At 38.8% G+C, this 21156-nt stretch overlaps 2 protein-coding genes across 2 annotated transcripts in view; both read right to left on the bottom strand.

Moving 5' to 3' along the window:
• lim2.3 (lens intrinsic membrane protein 2.3) overlaps positions 1–21156 on the bottom strand; it is a gene marked incomplete at both ends in the record, with an annotated part of 305404 nt that overhangs the window by 37713 nt on the left and 246535 nt on the right. The window lies entirely within an intron of this gene.
• Positions 1–21156, bottom strand: part of LOC307129850 (roundabout homolog 2) — a 112371-nt gene that overhangs the window by 19366 nt on the left and 71849 nt on the right. The window contains exons 10-21 of the mRNA XM_079822629.1: positions 19302–19383; positions 19017–19185; positions 13350–13516; positions 13144–13262; positions 12102–12318; positions 11863–11981; positions 11605–11776; positions 9196–9411; positions 9059–9101; positions 7772–7911; positions 7412–7681; positions 7131–7245 (exon numbers count right to left, since the gene is read on the bottom strand). Of these exons, the coding sequence (XP_079678755.1) occupies positions 7131–7245; positions 7412–7681; positions 7772–7911; positions 9059–9101; positions 9196–9411; positions 11605–11776; positions 11863–11981; positions 12102–12318; positions 13144–13262; positions 13350–13516; positions 19017–19185; positions 19302–19383 (1829 nt within the window). The remainder of the gene's footprint in view (positions 1–7130; positions 7246–7411; positions 7682–7771; positions 7912–9058; positions 9102–9195; positions 9412–11604; positions 11777–11862; positions 11982–12101; positions 12319–13143; positions 13263–13349; positions 13517–19016; positions 19186–19301; positions 19384–21156) is intronic.

Raw genomic sequence — 21156 nt, 5'->3', positions numbered from 1 at the left:
ACCCTTTCTGTCAAAAATACTTGAAAAGGCAGTGTCTTCACAATTATGTTCCTTTTTAGAAAGAAATGGTATCTGTGAGGATTTCCAGTCAGGATTTAGACCGTATCATAGCACTGAGACTGCTCTCGTCAGAGTTACAAATGATTTACTCTTATCATCCGATCGTGGTTGTATCTCTCTATTAGTGTTACTCGATCTTAGCGCTGCATTTGATACTATCGACCACAACATTCTTTTGAATAGACTCGAAAAATATGTAGGTATTAGTGGAATTGCATTATCATGGTTTAAATCATACCTATGCGACCGTTATCAGTTTGTAGTAGTAAATGAAGATATGTCACACCGATCGCAAGTTCAGTATGGAGTACCACAAGGCTCAGTGCTAGGACCGCTACTCTTCACCCTGTACATGCTACCACTGGGAGATATCATTAGGAAGCATGGTGTTAGTTTTCATTGTTATGCTGACGATACTCAGCTCTATATTTCTTCACGCCCTGAAGAAACTTACCAATTCACAAGATTAACGGAATGCATAGCTGATATAAAACATTGGATGACCGGTAATTGCCTGCAACTCAATTAAAAAAAAACTGAATTTTTAATTATTGGACAAAAAAGCTCCACAAGTAGTAGCCTAGAATACTGTCTAACACTTGATGGCTGTTCTGTCAAGTCCTCGTCGTCAGTGAGGAACCTGGGTGTGCTCTTTGATACCAATCTTTCGTTTGAAAGCCACGTCTCTAGCATCTGTAAAACTGCTTTCTACCATCTTAAAAATATATCTAAATTACGGCACATGCTCTCAATGCAAAATGCTGAACAGTTAGTTCATGCGTTCATGACCTCAAGGCTAGATTATTGTAATGCTCTACTGGGTGGTTGCCCTGCTCGCTTAATAAATAAACTCCAGCTGGTCCAAAACGCAGCAGCTCGAGTTTTTACTAGAACCAGGAAGTATGACCATATTAGCCCAGTTCTGTCAACACTGCACTGGCTGCCTATTAAACATCGCATACATTTTAAAATCTTACTTATTACTTACAAAGCACTAAATGGTTTAGCTCCCCAGTACTTGAGCGAGCTCTTAACACATTATACTCCATCACGTCTACTGCGGTCTCAAAATTCTGGCCAGTTGATAATACCGAGAATATCCAAATCAACTGCAGGCGGTCGATCCTTTTCCTATTTAGCTCCAAAACTCTGGAACAGTCTTCCTAACATTGTTCGGGAAGCAGTCACACTCTGTCAGTTTAAATCTAGACTAAAAACACATCTCTTTACTGTGGCATACACATAAAACACTTTTTCAATGAAATGATTGTCAGGCTGCATTAACTAGGTCAGCCGGAACCGGGAACACTTCCCATAACACCTGATGTACTCGTGACATCATCAGAAGAATGGCATCTACGCTAATGATAGTCTCTGTTTTATCGCAAGGTTTACTGCAGTCAGCCGGATCCGGGCCGTATCCAGTTCAGATGGTGGACCTGCGCCCAGAGAAGACCAACACAGGACCCTGAAGTGTCTGCAGAGACCGTGATTAGACTCCCCCTGCAACTGCCTCATCGACACGGCATCTCAATAAACCCGTCTCCGGCGTGTTGACTGAGATTGTTCGAATATTACAATTAAATAATACTTAAATCGATATGTCATCCTCAATAAACCCGTCTACAGCGTGTTGCCTCCGATCATTCGAATATTGCACTTTAATAATTATTTAATCAACATCATCCTCAATAAACCCGTCTCCAGCATGTTGCCCCCGGTCCCTCGAATATTCTGATCTATTATGACCTCTGAGCTGTAAAGCTGCCAGAATAATAATAATAATCATACGCTGTTTGTTAATTGGCCAGAGGAGAACTGGCACCCCGACTGAGCCTGGTTTCTCCAAAGGTTTATTTTTCTCCATTAGGTCACCTGATGGGGTTTTGGTTTCCTTGCCACTGTTGCCTCTGGCTTGGCGTGCTCAGTTGGGGGCACTAAATTTTTCAAATAAACATCGAAATAAATCTAAATAATAAACTAAATTAACCATTTAAACTAAATTACTGATCGAATTATTGATCTAAAGCCCACACTGTCGCTGTGTGATGGTTGAGATGGGCTGATGACATCAGTGTTTTTTCCGGAGTGGCTATGCGGCTGAATAAAATTATGCTGCATTATTTTCCTGTTTAACACTGTAAAGCTGCTTTGAAACAATCTACTTTGTGAAAAGCGCTATATAAATAAAGTTGACTTGACTTGACATTGATATTACTTTTAAACATGTACCATGGTATTACCAATTTACCATAGTGTTTTTGGCATAGTTTCAATTGGACATGCAACATAGTATTACATTGGTTTCATGACATGGTACTATGGTTTGGGGCATGCACCATGGTAATACCATGTTTTTAGATATGTACCCTGACATGGTACCATGAGTTTGGAAATGTACCATGGTATTAATATTGCTTTTTGAACAAGTACCATGGTCTTTTGACATGGTACCATGATTTGGACATTTGCTACAGTATTACAATGGTTTTATGGCATGGTATTATGGTTTTGGACATGCACCATGGTAATATAATACCATGTTTTTTGGGATATCTACTGTACCAATGTATTATGTTTTTTGAACAAACATCATGGTCTTTTGGCATGGTACCATGGTTTTTGGACATTTAACATGGCATTAGAAGTTTTTTTTAAACATGCACCACAGCTTTGGGACATGCACCATGGATTCAAATTGGTTTTGTGACACAGTACCATGGTTTTGGACATGCCCCATATTAATAGCATGTTTTTTAGATTTGTACCATGGTATTATGATGTTTTTTGACATGGTACTGTGCGTTTGGAAATTTACCATTGATATTACTTTTAAACTTTTTATGTACCATGGTATTACCATAGCATTTTTGGCATAGTTTCAATTGGACATGCAACATAGTATTACATTGGTTTCATGACATGGTACCATGAGTTTGGAAATGTACCATGGTATTAATATTTTTTTCAAGGTTTTTGACATGGTACCATGTTTTGGACTAGCCATTTTGCCATTTTTGGATTTGCCATAGTATTACAATGGTTTTATGGCATGGTATTATGGTTTTGGACATTCATCATGGTAATCTTCCTTTGACATTATACTCATGGTACCATGAGTTTGGAAATGTATCATGGTGTTAACTTGGATTTTTGAATAAACATCATGGTTAGTTGTCCCACCGTTTTTGGACATGCACCATGGTTTTGAATTCGTTTTGTGACTTGGACATGCTTCATGGTATTTGTTTTTTGAACATGTACCATGATATCCAGGGTCGGCGCCACGAGGTGGCCGCAGGGGGCCAAACAACGTTATTTAGAGAAACTGCTTATTATTTATGAGAATGCTGTAGTGTTGCTCTGTATCGTCGCGTCGGGTATATGATGGCCAGTGTTGGGCAAGTTACTATCAATAATAATAATATGTTTATTTTTTTATAGCGCCTTTCAAGAACCCAAGGTCGCTTCACAAAGTAGTACAATCAATTGACAATCACAATAACAGCCAGCCTGCTCATTATTACAAATAAACAAGCAGATGGAGACAACAAACAACTACAGATAATTAACATAAGAAGTTATAGAATCAAAGAGAATATTAAATACAATAAAGAAGTCATATAACATTAAATGAAAAGTTTGAGATCACTTGAAGGCAGAAAAGTAGAGAGAAAAATAATTATTTACCGAGCTTAGAGAAAAGATGAGTCTTAAGTTGAGACTTAAATGTCTGGAGAGTAGGTGCGGTACAAAGATTCGGGGACAGCTTATTCCATAGCTTAGGGCCAATAACACTAAAAGCCCTACCACCCACAGTAGACAGTTTATACTTGGGTACAACTAGAAAGTTATCATTGCTAGATCTGAGGGTCTAGGCAGGAACATATGGTTGCACTAACTCAGCCAGGTATTGGGGTGTGCGGCCATGACTTGCTTTATAGACCAAAACTAGCAGTTTAAACTGGATACGACTGGCTACAGGAAGCCAGTGAAGTTGATTGAGGATGGGAGTGATATGTGCAGATTTTTTGTTAAATGTAAGGGCTTGAGCAGCTGAGTTTTGCACCATTTGAAGGCGATGTAAAGCTTTGGTAGGCAAGCCGCTGTATAAGGCGCAACAGTAGTCCAAGCTGGAGGTTATAAAAGCGTGAAAAACAGTTTCAGCATCTCTGAAGTTAAGGGAGCAGCAGATACGAAGAACATTTCGCAAGTGGAAAAAGTATGATGTAACAGTCTGGCCAATATTTCTTGACCTCTCAGCTGCCTTCGATACGGTATCCCACACGATTCTGCTCACTCGCCTCTCAAATCTCATTGGCGTCACTGGTACTGTATATTCCTGGTTTAAATCCTATCTCACCAACAGGCAACAATACATCACCCTTAAGGATATTTGCTCTGAATTGGCGCCAGTTTTACATGGTGTGCCACAAGGATCGGTACTTGGCCCTCTACTGTTCAATATCTATTTGTTGCCTCTTGGGATGATTATCCGGAAACATGGATTACATTTCCACTGCTACGCTGATGATACCCAGCTCTACATCAGTACTAAGCCTTCCACACCTCTTCCACCACTGACACTCATCAACTGCCTGAAGGACATAAAGCTATGGCTGGTCAGTAACCTTCTTAAACTCAACAAAGATAAAACAGAACTCATAGTGTTTGCTCCTCAGTCACTTCTTAAAAAAGTTGATGACTTCGTACTGGATGTGGATGGCTGCTCAATATCAGCATCTCCTCAAGTACGCAATCTGGGCGTCATTATGGACCCTACTCTCTCCTTCCAGCAACACATTAAACACACTACTAAAACGGCGTTTTACCATCTCAAGAACATCTCTAGACTCCGACCATGCCTCTCCGACTCTGTAGCTGAGACCCTTATCCACTCCTTCATCACCTCCAGACTCGATTACTGTAATGGTATCCTGTTTGGTCTGCCCAGCAAAGCTACCGACAGACTCCAGTATGTACAGAACTCTGCGGCTAGGATGCTAACCTACACAAAACTCGGTTCTCACATTAGTCCAATCCTAAAGAAGCTTCATTGGCTGCCAGTTAAATCACGGATCAAATATAAATTCCTACTTCTGACGTACAAATCTCTACATGGACTTGCACCTCAGTATCTGACGGATCTACTCCATCCGTACTGTCAAGCTCGGTCCCTGCGGTCCTCAGACAAGGACCTGCTCGCTGTCCCTAAGTCCAGGCTACGGACATTTGGCGATAGAGCTTTCTGTGTGGGTGCACCATCACTCTGGAACAAGCTTCCTCATGCCATTCGCTCTGCAACATCTTTAGCAACCTTTAAAAACCAGCTTAAAACACACCTCTTCACTGAGGCCTATGGGCCATAGATGCTCTGGTTTCTCTCCTTCTTATCCTTAACCCCCCCCCCCCCCCCCCCCCTGTCCACCCCTTCCCTTGCTATTTGTTAAGCGTCCTTGGGTCTTGTGAAAGGCGCTATATAAATTAAAGTTATTATTATTATTATTATTAATATGTGAGTCAAGGCATAACATGGAGTCAAGCAATACTCCCAGATTTCGCACAGTTTTTGATGGCCTAATCTGGACACCATCAACATCAATATAATTTTCAGTTACTGAAAATTAGTAGGCTAACTAGTTACCGTTACTAGTTACTTCTTTTAAAAGTAATTGAATTACTGTATTTCAAAAGTAATTCGTTTCTACTTTTAAGTTAGGCCTACTTTTATGTCTGCTTTTTAAATGTAGGAAATATGAACAGTACGGAACAGTCAAACATAATTTTTCATTCAACATTTCAGGCAAAAGTGTAAATGCATCTGGTTGTTTAAACCACATATGTAAATTTTACTCCTGGCAAATTGTTAAAAAATAAAGTGTGAGAGCGCGTTATAGGCTATATATGACTTGCTGTAGCCAGATGTGAAGGCGCTACTGCAACACGCATCGCTGCAAATGAGTAGAAAGCCAACACGCAAACTGCCGCAAGTGAAGTAAGTCACAGATGCTCAAAAACACAATCATCTTCATTAAAACTAATGAGACTAAATGATCTCACCAGTGCTTAGGTTGCTCGTTCTCATATTGCGGTCTTTGATCTTGAAATGAGCTGATGAATAAAATGCAGCTCATATCTGTTGCTTTCGTTGACGTGAACTCCGTTAAATGTGCATATAGCGCGGGAATTGAAGATCAGATTTATATTCATTTTGCGGAGAGGTGTAAGGTAAGACAACCTGCATGTTTTTATTTAATTTTTTACATTTGTTTAGATTGTATAGCCCGTTTCGTTTGCGAGCGCTGTTGCGAGCAGCATTCTGCCTCAGCTTATCAAAAATGCCTTTTTACTGTGGTGGTGGTGGTGGTGGTGGTGATAGTAGGCTAAACGTTTAAACTAACATTGCGATGCTTGAAGTGTTTTATATCTATGGATTTTATTATAGGCAATACAAGTCAAGCGTTGATTTGAGAGGCTAAAGCGGTGGGTTAACTCGCTTGGTCGTCTCTTTAAAAAATTAAAACTTTAATTTAACAAACAAAAAAATGCTCCAAAAATTTTTCTGAATTAACTTAATAAAGAAACTAAACAAAATATAACTACTTTGATATTAAAAACAAAACTGAACTATTTGAATGGCAGCAACAGTGTGTAATAGCGAGGATAAAAAAAAAAACCACAGGCTCCAGTCGGACAGAATTTTGATAAGCTGCCGGACATGGGCCGGGCTAGGGCCTATTCCGGGCTAGGGCCTTTTTCACAAAAGAGAGTTCCTACACGAGTAACAAACTCATTTAAATTTCAGTAATTGTAATTGCGCGCCGCGCACTACTCCCAACACTGATGATGGCATGGTGGTTGTTGTTGTTTTATTAAAAATGGGTTTATTATTATTATTATTGAGAGTGGGAGAGGTAGGCCCCCCCAGTGACACATCGGGGCCCCCTTGTTCTGTATGTCCTGGCGCCGACCCTGATGATAACACAATGTTTTTTGTACATTTACCCTAAACTACCATGTTTATTTGGACATCTACTGATATCCTACCACAGTATGGCGGTGAGTATTACCTGTGTCGTTTGTCTGTGTTTTGAACCTCCTTGTTTTGTGCTGAATGTAGGGACAGCACATCAGACCACTGGGGTGAGGAGGTTTGCCCCTGAGACTTCTGCTTCGTCAGTTTGGCTGTAAAACAGCATGAAATACTCACAAGGCAGAACTTAAGTCTAATTGCATAGAATCGACATTAGGATTTTTTGCAGCACTTGTTGATCCAATCTGCCTGGATAATTCCTAATACCTTAAGGATTAATCCCTTAACCCTCATGATTGAAATCAATGTCACTCCTACCATTTTCGCCTCTTGGGTACTGAAGTTTTGCATATTCTGCTCCACTGTGGCTGGACTGAAGGCTCCACTGGTCCAGGTCCTGCTCCATGCTGTAGAGGTCAGTTTTGGAGAGGACAGGTGTGCTGGTGTACGGGTCTGGACCCTGAGAGTACAGGCTGCACAGGTCATGCCCATCGGCATCAGTTGGGTTGATGGTACAGTATATAGCGCCTTCATTAGAGGCTGGGCTGTACTTCCCATTCTGGTTTAGATAATTTGATAATCCCGAAGCTGTAAAACAGATTAATGAGTTATAGGAGATATGATTTGTAAGTGTGACAGTGCCATAATGTAGGAAAACGCCAATGACAGAGATCTTACTGTTGTAGTATTGCTCTGTGGAGTCAAGCCTGCCAGCACAGCAGTTGACTGAGTCTTTTCCATTTCGAGAGAAGTTGCTGGTGGGCCACGAGTCAGCCAGCCAAGGGTAATTACCCAAGTGTGACTCCAGCAAACATGGCCTGTCAGGAAATGGAAATATTTAATTGAATATAAATGATTTTACAATAAATATGTATTTTTTATATAGTTTTATTAATTTTTAAACAAACAATAATTATTTTTTTAAAGGGATAATATAGGGGTATAAAGTTTAATGTTAGTCAAGTTTTTTTTATATACTTTTTCCTGACCAGTTTCCATGTTCTACTTTTTGCTGCAGTGCTTGTAGGATATCTATATTAATCCCCCCTTTTATGTAAATAAAATTCATAATATGACCTATTTAATGATGATCACAATGAATTATAAAATACATTTACACATACAGTACCATTCAAAAATGTATATTTTTCAAATACAGTAAAACAGTGTACAACTTAAAATAACTGTTTACTATTTTAATATAATATTTTAAAATATAATTTATTCCTGTGATGGAAGTGTCCTATTCCTATTCCTGAAGTGTCACACAATTCTTCAGAAATCATTCCAATTTGCTGATGCTGGTGCATAACTCTTTCCCCGGCAGCGTTTATTTATTTATTTTAAGCTGCCAGCCACCGCCAGTGTTTTTGGTAATTTTCACAAAATGTCATGGCCCCCAGAATATTTTGTTGTATGAATATCTGAACATGCAATATATCAAAAGAAAGAACAGACCCTTTGCTTTTAAGCAACAACAACAACAACAACAAAACTGTTTTATTCTAGCTTCATGCATTCTTTTCTTATCAACTCTTGAATGTGGGTAAGTTTAATAAAAAAAAGCTACATTTTGAGCAAAAAGCTGAAAAAAAAAAACGTGTTTTTGTCAAAGACTACGTCCAGATCAGATTCAGTACTATGATCAAAACATAGATGGAGTAGATTGAGTCCATCAACACCCCCAAAGCTTCAGTCATAACCACTTCCTGGGTCGACATTTCACTCTGTGATATTTTGATTTATATGCTGTTTATTGTTGATGCTTGCGTTATTTTTCATAGGCAAAGAATAAGCAAAAAACGAGCAATGCGTTTTATCATAAAAGACGAGATAACTCGTCAATGGTGGGGAAAGAGTTAAGAAACATTTCTAATTAAAACACTTGGTTGCTTAATGTTTTTAGTGGAAACCATGATACACTTTTCAGGATTCTTTGATGAAAAGAGAGTTCATGATACAGACCTTCCATTTATAAGATCTGACCCATCACCATGAGAGAGTGCAACTAAGGAAAAAAACATAAAGAAAGAAATCATCACAAAGCTCATTTAAAAACATGATGCATTGCTAGTTCTGTGCTAGTTTGGCACAGAAGGTACCTGCAGGCGTGTATGCAAAGGAAGTAGTATAGTGTCCAAGTTCTTTCCTCCTCCTGTGCCTGCAGTAGATCCAGGCGCTAAAGCCCATTAGAACCATCCAAGACGATACACCAATCCCGGCGATGAAAGCTGGCTGACGGACCACCTCTGTGATCTGCTCGGATAGGCTGACACTATCATCCTTCACCACTGACAAGGACTGATCTATTGCTACTTCTGATAGAAGATATAAGGGGGAAATGGACAAAAGTGAATAAGAGCGATTATGTAAAAACGGAAAAGAGACAGAAGAGTAAATTCTTCTTGTCTTATACAGGAAACATTCTATCAAAATATATTTCACTCAATCTATCTTCAACTGACACAACATGGAAATCCCTTAACGTTTTTTGATTCCTTAACATAAAATATGAGTAAATGCTAAGATAAAAATCTGTCTGGTGGGATAAATGTCACCGTCAGAGCTGTGTGGTACATTTTTTCCCTAAACCTGCTGGAAAAATCCAGCTTTATCTGGTAGCTGTGTTTGGAACATGGTAGCAGGATTAATAGCTGAATCAAGCCGGTAATTATCCGGCCAAGCAGGGCATTCGATGATCCATGAAGGTTATCAGCTGGTTCAATTTGGCCATTAGTTGGCCAAACTGGTTATTAGATGGTCCAAGCAGGTTATTAGCTGGAACAAGATTGATAATCGCTTGCAAAGATAGTTATTAGCTGGTCCAAGCAGGTTTTTAGCTGGTCTAATCTGGCCATTAGCTGGATTAAGCCTTAAAATAACAGTCTATTGGCTAGCCAAAATTGGTTATTAGTGGGTCTAAACTTGTTATTAGCTGGATCAAGCCAGTCATCAGCTGATCAGGATGCTTATTTAATAGTCCAATCATGTTATTAGCTGGCTAAGCTGGTTATTAGCTAGATCAAGTTTGGTAAGAGCTGGCAAAGATGGGTATTAGCTAGCCAAAATGGTTATTAGTGGGTCTAAACTTGTTATTAGCTACATCAAGCCTGTCATTAGCTGATCAGGATGCTTATTTAATACTGGCTAAGCTGGTTATTAGCTAGATCAAGTTTGATAATAGCTGGCAAAGATGGGTATTAGCTAGCCAAAATGGATATTAGTTGGTCTAAACTTGTTATTAGTTGGATCAAGCCAGTCATCAGCTGATCAGGATGCTTATTTAATAGTCCAATTAGGTTATTAGCTGGCTAAGCTGGTTATTAGCTAGATCAAGTTTGATAATAGCTGGCAAAGAAGGTTATCAGCTAGTCAAAATGCTAGCCAAAATGGGTTTAAGAGGGTCTGAAGGTGTTATTAGCTGGATCAAGGCGGTAATTAGCTGGCCAAGCAGGGCATTTGGACCAGCTGGTTCAATTTGGCCATTTGTTGGCCAAGCTGGTTATTAGCTGGTCCAATCTGGACATTAGAAGGCCAAACTGGTTAGTAGTTTGATCAAGCCTTTAAGTAACTGGTAAAGCAGTCTATTAGCTAGCCAGAATTGGTTATTAGTGAGTCTAAACTTGTTATTAGCTGGATCAAGCCAGTTATTAGCTGGTCAGGATATACATTCAATTGTCCAAGAAGGTTCATAGCTGGCGAAACTGGTTATTAGCTGGATCAAGTCTGATAATAGCTGGCAAAGATGGTTATTACCTAGCCAGAATGGTTATTTGCAAAGACTTTATAGTATATAGGAAGACGGTGCACTCCGATTTCTTATGAATGGTAGAAAGTGCAACGCCGAATATGGCGAATAAGCCCCGCTTTCTAAATGAAAGAGCCAATCGTTGATTAGTAAAGTCATTGCGTCACTGCAGCTGCCGTTAGAAGCTCCGGTTGCCATAGAAACAGGCAGTGTTATGACAAGGCATGCACATTGTCCAGGCTAAAAAATGCAGGACTAAACGTGTTAATAGCTGAATCAAGCCAGTAATTAGCTGGCCAAACAGGGCATTTGACGATCCATGTATTTTGTCATGATTCAAGTGTTTATCAACAAAAAGACAGTTGTTGATTTCATTGTTGATTTCAAAAATGAAATTTATCATAAGCTTGGCGAATAGTTTTGGAGAATTTGATGTTTCCCCAGTTAAAGAGATATGAGCTGCACTTGCATGCCTGAGAGGCGTTTCAAAGATGGCCGCAGAGTGAAATGACTTTGTTATTAGAGGGTCTAATCTTGTTATTAGTTGAATCAAGCTGGTCATTAGCTGGTTCTTAGCTGGTTCAAGTTGTTTTTTAGCTGGACCAAGCTAGTCATCAGCTGGTCAGCCATCTTAAGCTACTATGACCACCTGGTAATAGTTTGTTGACCGGCTTAGATCAGCTAGAAAACAGCAACCATGTTCCAAAACACAATCACTAGGTTAAGTTAGATTTTTCTGGGTGGAAATGATGGCGATACTCACTCAGGAAGATGAACACAGGTTGGCTATGAATGCCCACTCCTGTACTTGTCACCGCTGCTACCTGTACACGATACATTGACTCGGACAACAGCCCGTCCAACAGCACCCACAGCATATCCCCATCCACGCTCCTGTTGACCAGCTGCTGAGACTCGTTTCCTATACACCACACCTGTATGACACAGAACCAGACTTCAGAGTTACTATTTTACCCAGTAGCCAGAGACCCTCTCTGCATAAAGGCTTCACTGTTCTCACCCTGTACTCTAGTATGAGCTCTTCCGGCACATCAGGGAGAGGAGGCTGCCAGGACACTCGCACGGTCGAACTGTTACTTAACTGCACCACGCTGACTCTCTGAGGAGGGCCGCTGAGCACTAAAAGCAGAAAAATGATGGGCAATTGACAAAACATTACAGCAAAAGTTGGGAGGGTAAAATGAAAGTCATGCAAAGTAAAAACCAAAGACTAGAGTTGAATATCAAAACAAGTCTTACCTTCATCAGGAGTGCGAACCACTGCAATTTCACTGTCAATACCCTGGAACTCTTTGTAATACGGTCTCATTTTGAACTCGTATTCTTTTCCTCTGTGTAGCTCTGTTAGGACAGCAGTGTGTGGCGGACCTGCTTTTATGTCCTGAATCATCCATGCGCTCCCCACAGGCCTGTAATACAGCCTGTAGCCTTGAATATAGCGAGGGTGCCGGTCAAGCTGAAATCATATCATACATATACATATTATATCAGGAGATTCAGTTTCATTAGCAATTTCAGCAGACACTGACAACAAATAATAATTTGTATGTTATTGCAGGTAAGTAATATGATGGTTCATATTATAAATGTATACTATTAATGATCTATAATAATTCAAAATATTAAATCTGTTAAAAGAAATTTCAGACACAATATAAATCTATAATATATATATATATATATATATATATATATATATATATATATATATATATATATATATATATATATATATATTTTTTTTTTTAGGGCTGTCAAAAGATTAATCGCATCCAAAATAAAAGTTTGTGTTTACATAATATGTGTGTGTACTCTGTTAATTATTATTTATATATAAATACACACACATTCATGTATATATTTAAGAAATATTTGCATGTATATACTGTATATACATTTATATAATCTATAATATATATAAATATAAATGTTTTATATATAAAAATAATATTTTTCTCTTAAATATATACATGCTTGTGTGTGTAGTATTTATATATAAATAATAATTAACAGAGTACACACACATATATTATGTAAACACAAACTTTTATTTTGGATGTGATTAATCGCAATTAATCTTTTGATAGCCCTAATATTCATATATATACCCCCCCCCCCCCTCCAACAAATCGCAATATAATATATTAAATTATTTTACTTATTATAATATACTATAATAATAATATATAATTTTTTTTTTACTTATTTCGCATCATCATTTCACAGCCTGTCCCATTCAAAAAGCATGTTCACATACATACAGTCATCATCACATACTCACAGTCCATGTGATCTGAACACTGGAAGGGCTCAAGACCTCCAGTGTCTGCAGACGAACCTTCACCCCTCCTAAATCCATCTGTACATGTGCCTGGTCTTTTCCCTGACCTTCTGGGCCATCTGAAAATGTATGTACAAAACATCATGCAGATATGCACAAAATATCAAATCAGCCATGACACACACTACACCAGAAACTATACCCACCTTGTGTGCGGACTGGCTCTGAGATGGGGCTGGGGTCACTCAGGCCATAGGAGTTGACCGCTCGGATGATAAACAGGTACACGGTATTGGGGTAAAGCCCAGACACTGTGTGCTTCTCCTGCCTCACAAGGTCAGCTACAGTCTGCCATGTGCTGCCCACTGACTGACTGGAATAAGACACATGAAATTAACACTACACTAATTCACAAAACACATCTCCAGCTTTAAAAAAAGAATAGATGAGCCACGTTCAAAGCTGTTGACTGTACATCAGTTGAATTCAATATTAATGTGCCAACTTGCAGCTTACAGTTAGGCTAAAGAGCTATATTACATTATTAAAAAATGTAATTAATAAAATTAGTTTCTTTAATCTTTGCTATGTATGCTTTTTTATAATAATAAATCATTCAAGGCTGTGCATTGCATCGTGTCTAACAACATCCCTTTAACCATAGTTAACTCACTGTGATGCTCATTCGTACACATAAAAAGAAGTTAATCTAATTATGAATTGGTTTAATTATACAACAGAGGATATGCATATTCAAAGAATTGTGATATTAGTAATTCTATTCTGTGTTGGGGAATCTACTTTGAAACTGTAGCTTGTCAAGTCAAACTATTCATAATTTAAATGATATTAAAGCTGCTCTTTAAAGTAAAAAGGAATAAATTACATTTTAAAATATATAAAAAATAATAGTTATTTTAAATTGCAATAATATTTCACAATATTACTGTTTCACACATTTTTAATCAAATAAACTCAGCCTTGCAGAGCATAAAAAGAGACTATTGCAGCAATCTTCCATAAATTGGAACGGTTTTAAGTTTTATTTTGGCCGATCTCTATTCTGGACGCAAAGAGGAGAACACTGATGTGCCAGCAGAGCAAAAGCTGAACCAGGGAGGCTAGAAAAATAAAAACACTGAAGGGGTTTATATGAATGTATCTATGAAAGGGAACTGTCATCAGAATAGTTTCAATGGCATTTTCTTATCCTCTTACGTCCGTATTAAAGTAGTGTTTGTAAGTGCAGTGCTGCTTTGTGTACAGCAGTAGACAAGGCTAAACAACGCTGCATTTTATAGCCAAATGTTCTGGGACGCCTGCCTTTACTTGCACATGAACTTTAAATGACACCCCAGTTAATCCGTAGGGTTTAATATGGAGTTGGCCCACCCTTTGCAGCTATAACAGCTTCAACTCTTCTGGGAAGGCTTTCCACAAGGGTTAGGAGTGTGTTTATGGGATTTTTTGACCATTCTTCTGGAAGTGCATTTGTGAGGTCAGGCACTGATGTTGGATAAGAATGCCTGGCTCGCAGTCTCCGCTCTAATTCATCCCAAAGGTGATCTATCACGTTGAGGTCAGGATTCTGCGCAGGCCGGTCAAGTTCCTCCACACCAAACTCGCTCATCCATGTCTTTATGGACCTTGCTTTGTGCACTGGTGCGCAGTCATGTTGGAACAGGAAGGGTTCATCCCCAAACTGTTCCCACAAAGTTGGGAGCATGAAATTGTCCAAGAATGTCTTGGTATTCCAGACAGAGAAGCGTGATTGGTCACTCCAGAGAACACGTCTCCACTGCTCTAGAGTCCAGTGGCGGCGTGCTTTACCCCACTGCATCCGATGCTTTGCATTGCACTTGGTGATGTAAGGCTTGGATGAGCTGCTCGGCCATGGAAACCCATTCCATGAAGCTCTCTACACTGTTCTTGAGCTAATCTGAAGACCACATGAAGTTTGAAGGTCTGTAGCTATTGACTCTGCAGAAAGTTGCCGACTTCTGCGCACTGTGCACCTCAGCATGCGCTGACCCCACTCTGGGATTTTACGTGGCCTACCACTTCGTGGCTGAGTTGCTGTTGTTCCCAATTGCTTCCACTTTGTTATAATACCACTAACAGTTGACCGTGGAATATTTAGTAGTGAGGACATTTCACAAATGGACTTATTGCACAGGTGGCAACCTATCACGGTACCACGCTTGAATTCACTGAGAGCGACCCATTCTCTCACAAATGTTTGTAGGCAAGTAGGCAAGTGTCTGCATGCCTAGGTGCTTGATTTTATACACCTGTGGCCATGGAAGTGATTGGAACACCGGAATTCAATGATTTGGAGGGGTGTCCCAATACTTTTGGCAATATAGTGTATATTGCTGCTGTTCCATAAGCACCACCTACATGACAGTGATTTTGCATTTTCATTCAGTCCGCCTGCTGTTTTTGGTGTTGTGCAGGTGTTTTCTAGCATAGAAGACATGGTGCAGGTGCATAATTTCACAAATCTAAAGCGTGTAGCATCTTTGTTTTACATCATGACTAAAATGTAGTGGTTGCCTCTAATTTCAAAAGGCTGGCTTCATACATTTTTTGTGTTAGGCCAGGTTTGTCTGTTATAGAGCAAATAAACAACAAATAAATTAGCTTAAAGTGCCCCTATTATGCTATTTTAAAGTTTTCTAATATAGTTTTGGAGGTTTCCTACAATAGTTTTACATGCATCAAAGGTCAAAAAACTGTTTTCTTTTCTCATAATATAAATTGCACATCACCACATTGTTCAATGATTCTCAAACGACTTGACGGATGAATCAGTCTCTCTAAATCCCTCTTTTCCACGAGCCTATTCTGCTCTGATTGGTCAGACGGCCCAGTCTGTCTATTGGTCTACTGCGTACAGCGTGTGTTCCGGATGCCCCTTACCATAACTGAAATCCAGCTCCGTTCAGGAGGCTTCCTAAAGCTCAGCGTTAGTACACACTGTAAAGACAGTAATGATGACGTTGATTTTACGTTAATCCCAGCGCGAGTCCGAATTGATGATGAAACATAGGAAGAACTAGTTATTTAACCCGAACCTTGAGCAGGACGTTTCTCAGTGATGCTACTCAGTTTGAGGTACATTATGAGATGTTTCAATTGTAATTCCTCACCATCAGCATTAACAAGGGTGCTTCCATAAATAAACCTGTGTGTGTGTCTAATGTATTGCGGTGCACATGTGGGAACTGTATCAATAACAGTGCATACGTTAGCCCAGCTGATGTAAACATTAACGTTTGCAAAACGAATCTTGCTCCATCCTTTATCTTTACTCAAAGTAATAAGAACGACAGACAATCTGCATTAATAAACACAGTTTTAAGTAATAGTGGCCCACAGATGATTAGCAGAAGTATTTCAGAAAGACATTAATAACGTGAGTTAGCCGGTTAGCCAGATACCTCCACAATATGAAACACAATCAACACATTGTAGAGCACAGCGTCTTCTCGACATGATGCTATCCAGAATCCGCTGCAGTCTTTGAGGTCGTTCAAGGTTTCTCGGGTGTCTGTGCGGCGCGCACTCGCAATAAGTGGACGGACAATATTCTAATGTTTCGTTGTGACGTCTCAACAAAACGGCCTGCGATTCGTTTGACAACCGATTTGTTTAATTGACAATGAGAGACAATAACTTTTTATAACCGATTTAAAACTTTGCAGGATGTATTCATTCACTTAGAACTATGTTACACACCACATGAAAGGTAATTTTCATGAATTTTCATTTCATCTTTAAAGAAAAAGAAAAAAAACAGCAAATCGGGTATCGGAATCAGCCATTACAAATCATAACCGGGGCATCCTTGATAAAAAATATTAAATAAAACATTATTTAAAAAATGTAGTAAAGTTATTCCACTGTAAAAAATGCAGTTTTCACAGAGCTGTGTTTTCGTGGTTCGTGTTTTTGTATGGTTAATATTAATGTAGGCTAATTGTCAGTGCACTAAGGTTTAAAAAGGTAATTCGGCCCATACATGTTTCCATTTTTTCCCCAGCTGGCCCTCAACCTAAAATGAGTTTGACACCCCTGCTCTAAATGAATCTGACTTCCCAACACACTTTGAGATATAGAGACGTTCTCGTAGAGTCTGTTTGTTTATTCCCTCAGCTTGCTCGGTTGCAAGGCTGTGTGTAGAATATAAACACACACTGTTTTTGTCATGCTACTCTGCTACTTGTCGAAAAAATAACATGTTACTAGAAAACCTGCAGTATTTTAAAAACAGCTGATTGTCATTCAAATGAAAAATGTAGCATTTTTTTTTAGTTACTCGCCAACACCGATTCTAAAAGCTTCACTAGCATACTGAATTGGACACATTGGCCTTTGTTAATGAGGAAAAATGAGCATGGAGCAAGGGCGTGAAGGACAATGGAGAGGATTTGGCCTCGTCTCCATGCACCGTGAGCACATAAGGGCTGCCCAGTTGACTTCTTGGACTGTGCACATGCACGACCCTGACCTCTCAACATAGCGAGTTGCACTATAAATCCGAGTGTCTCCTTAACAAGATGTCAGAGCAGAGCTAAATTATGACTAGGCCTCTACTCTCTGCCTCCCTGAATCACCCTCCCTGCTGCTTTTCAGGCGGGACAATAATAGAGCCTTCTGTTCATCTGACCTCCACAGAGCCCAGAGGGACAAGTTCTGCTGAATTCTAACTGTAGCCCCAGGGAACATCCAGCCTGGAAGAGAGCATTGCTGCACTCTCACTTTATCATAAACTTCCATTCGCTCTGACACTCTGAATGACGTCTCCAACTTCTGAATGACGTCTCCGACTTACCCAGCACAATAATGAGAACGTCTGCCACTCACTCAACCCATCAAGCCACTGGAGAGGGTGTAGAACCCCATTCCCCTTATATTTCTTTTTAATATGTAGCAGTGAAGGAGACTTTTAATCCATTCAGGAACTGATTGAATGCATTTCTGAATACGAGATAAAAGTGCAACATTTGCAGTAGAGCAATGTTCCAGTACAAGTTCAGCTTTATCGACAGTATCTTTACAATGCTTTTGATGACCACAAATCTAGTCCCTTAGTTCGTAAACACAAGAAAAAAATCATAAATTAAAGGTGGTTTAAAAAAAATAAAATAATGCCCCTGAATTTTAAAAGGCAGGGGCAAGAAATGCCCTGTAATGAGTTTCTCTGTTTTTCTCGTTTGTAACATCTGATAATAGCTCTTAAAATTTTATTCTAGGCCTAGTTATACATAATATGACAGCAAATACGAGTTGATATTGATTTAGTTTTCTTGGTGACACCCTAACATCCAATTATAAAAGATATAAAAAGTTGACAGAGTGATTTTATATGGTTAGAAATAAACACAACCTCATAAAAGATAAAAAAAAGCCACTGAAATCCAGGGAGCCAATATCGTCCGTTAATGGAAAATTGGATTTCTGACACTGAAAGTGTGTATAGTAATGCATTACAATGGAAGGGCAATGCCCTGCACTGGAATAAACCGTCTCTTGATGCGCATAAAGATACTTGTTTACACTGAGAAATAAAACCCAAAGGAATTAAATATCCAGAAGTTCATTCACCCAGAAAAGTATTTCCAACTCAAAAGGGTGATTTATATGTCACAGCTCTAATAACACAAAAATGAAAGCTGCACATTTCTACTTTTAAACCCTCTAAAAATGCCTCAGGAGTCTGCCAACTTTTTCAGGCCAGGGACTCCTTGGTGGATAAAGAGAAAAGGGGCAGCGAAATCAATCGATCGTTTCGAACCCTTTAAATGAAGGGAACAAATTGAAAAGCAATTAAAACAACAGCAAGTTTGTGTTAATGGTATCATATAAACCTGAAAGCCTCGATGATGTAGGAAGTGACGGCAGCTCCGCCCTCATGTGGGTTGGGCTGCCAAGTGAGAGTGACGCTATTTGAGGTCACATCTGTCACAACGGGCTTCTGTGGAGGACCAGGCAGCTGCAGGGACTGCGAGACCCGCGGGACAGAGGACGTTCCAGTCGCTAAACACAAGAAACAGAGTCAAATGTGACTGCCTGACGATTCCGTCAAGGGTGCATTCTTGTCCAAGGACGTTTGATAAAGAGCTGTGTTACAGAGAAGAATGCTTGTGTGCTACCTTTCACTGTCACAGTCCCACTCCAACTCGTCTCACCGGTGGAACTGGATGCGACACAGGTGTAGATTCCTGAGTCGGTCTCCTAGCAACAGAAAGAGACAAAATCATCTCTGAAAGATAATTGCGAGCACGCAATGTTTCTGAAGTAGTTCTACGCTGTTTCTCCTCTGCAAATGATGCGGATCAAATGTATTGTTTCATCCGATCAGTCTGTTTTCAGTTAGTTAGAGGTTGTGACTGTTGGAACTCCTCTAAGATCTTTTTTGACATTTTCAATGCCTCTTTTATATTCTGCAGTGTAATCTGTCAAATGTCTCAATTAAGATATACAGACCTTGAACCACAGATGGCATTCAGTTCATGCTTTTGAAATCTGAAGCAAAGAAAAGCTGTACAATAGACAGCTGCTTCTCTTACTTAAAGTCACTTTTTTATAACAAAGTCTTTTGAAAGTTTTGTTCAAATCTCATATTCAATAACTATGAATTTAAGAAATGGCTCCCTTTCGGTATGAATTGGAATGGAACAGGCGACATGCTACAGGAATTTGAACAGGCAAAGGACTTTACTGAATTGCAATTAACACACAGAGCCAGAGGAATATCAATAGTTCGACACAAAAATATTTCTCAAATTAGGCATTTTAATAACGTAAAACACATTCTTCAAATTCATTCGTTTAAAATTTGGACTAAATAAGTGCATACTTGGAATTTATGTGTTGCTCCACTCTGGTCCATAAAAATTAAAGTTTATTTAGAGTTACTATTAAATACAATGCATATAAAATTAAACAAATCAATGCTTTAATATTATATATATAAATGTTTATATAAATTATGTACACTGTTTATATAAATTCTGGAACTACTCCATATGCTGTGTGTATGAATAAAAAATATTTTAAAAAATATAATATAATTAGTGCTGTCAATCGATTAAAAATACAACAGATTTTTTTTTTTGTAATTTATAGCGATTAAAAACAGCGTTTTAAATATTTTTATATTGTAATAATTTTACAGGTACTCTCCAAATTAATGTAGAAACAACTTAAAGACGGTATTTTTTTAAATATTTCTTGTAATGGCATCTTTTTATGAACGAAGGCCAGTATCACTGAGACTGATTTCTCTATGAATTTTTTTTTTTTTTTTTAAACATTAATGATAGACATTCAACATATAATTGAAAGCTATCTATTTTAACATTTATTAGGCTTCAAAAAATAACTTGTAATTTAAGTGAACAATCTTCACATTATAAGAAATGCCCTATTTACCTGTGGCCTTCATATATAAATCAATATGCAAAAATGTTATAAAGTTATCAAACACTTTACAGTCTTTACTACATAAATTATAAATTAAATATAGATGAATCCCTATAAAAGCTAGAATGTTCTCTGTTACCTTTGTTCTGTGATTAACATTAATGACCAGGGTGGCCGGATTTTAAGCCCCCTGTCCGGTGCAGCCTCAAGCTGGACACTCATTTGTCCACCTTTTTGGAGTTGCGCTGAAACGGCCAAAAGAAACCGCTCTAGAATATTTATTGGGACGCAGCAGCACAGCGTCTATTGCCGTACGATCTCTGGTCAAACAAATGATTGGCAAATGAAAGCAGTGTCAAATAAATATCTGATATAGCATTGGTTAAAAACGTAAACAAGCCTCCACGACGTGCTGGCTATGTCATATATTAACGTTAACATGTCTAAACGTCAGACCTCATTTAATCCGGAATGGACAAAAGAACACAAATTTATATCAAAAAGCACACCGTGGCGCTGTGTGGACAAATTTAGTAGTAAAGGGAAAGCCGCCATTGACTGACATGCCAGTACGAAAAAACA

Source organism: Gobio gobio (assembly GCF_949357685.1).
Source record: "Gobio gobio genome assembly, chromosome: 8".
In the NCBI taxonomy this organism is placed as follows: Eukaryota; Metazoa; Chordata; class Actinopteri; order Cypriniformes; family Gobionidae; genus Gobio; species Gobio gobio.
Note: the sequence above shows the minus strand (reverse complement) of the source record. Positions and strands in the feature narration are given on the sequence as shown.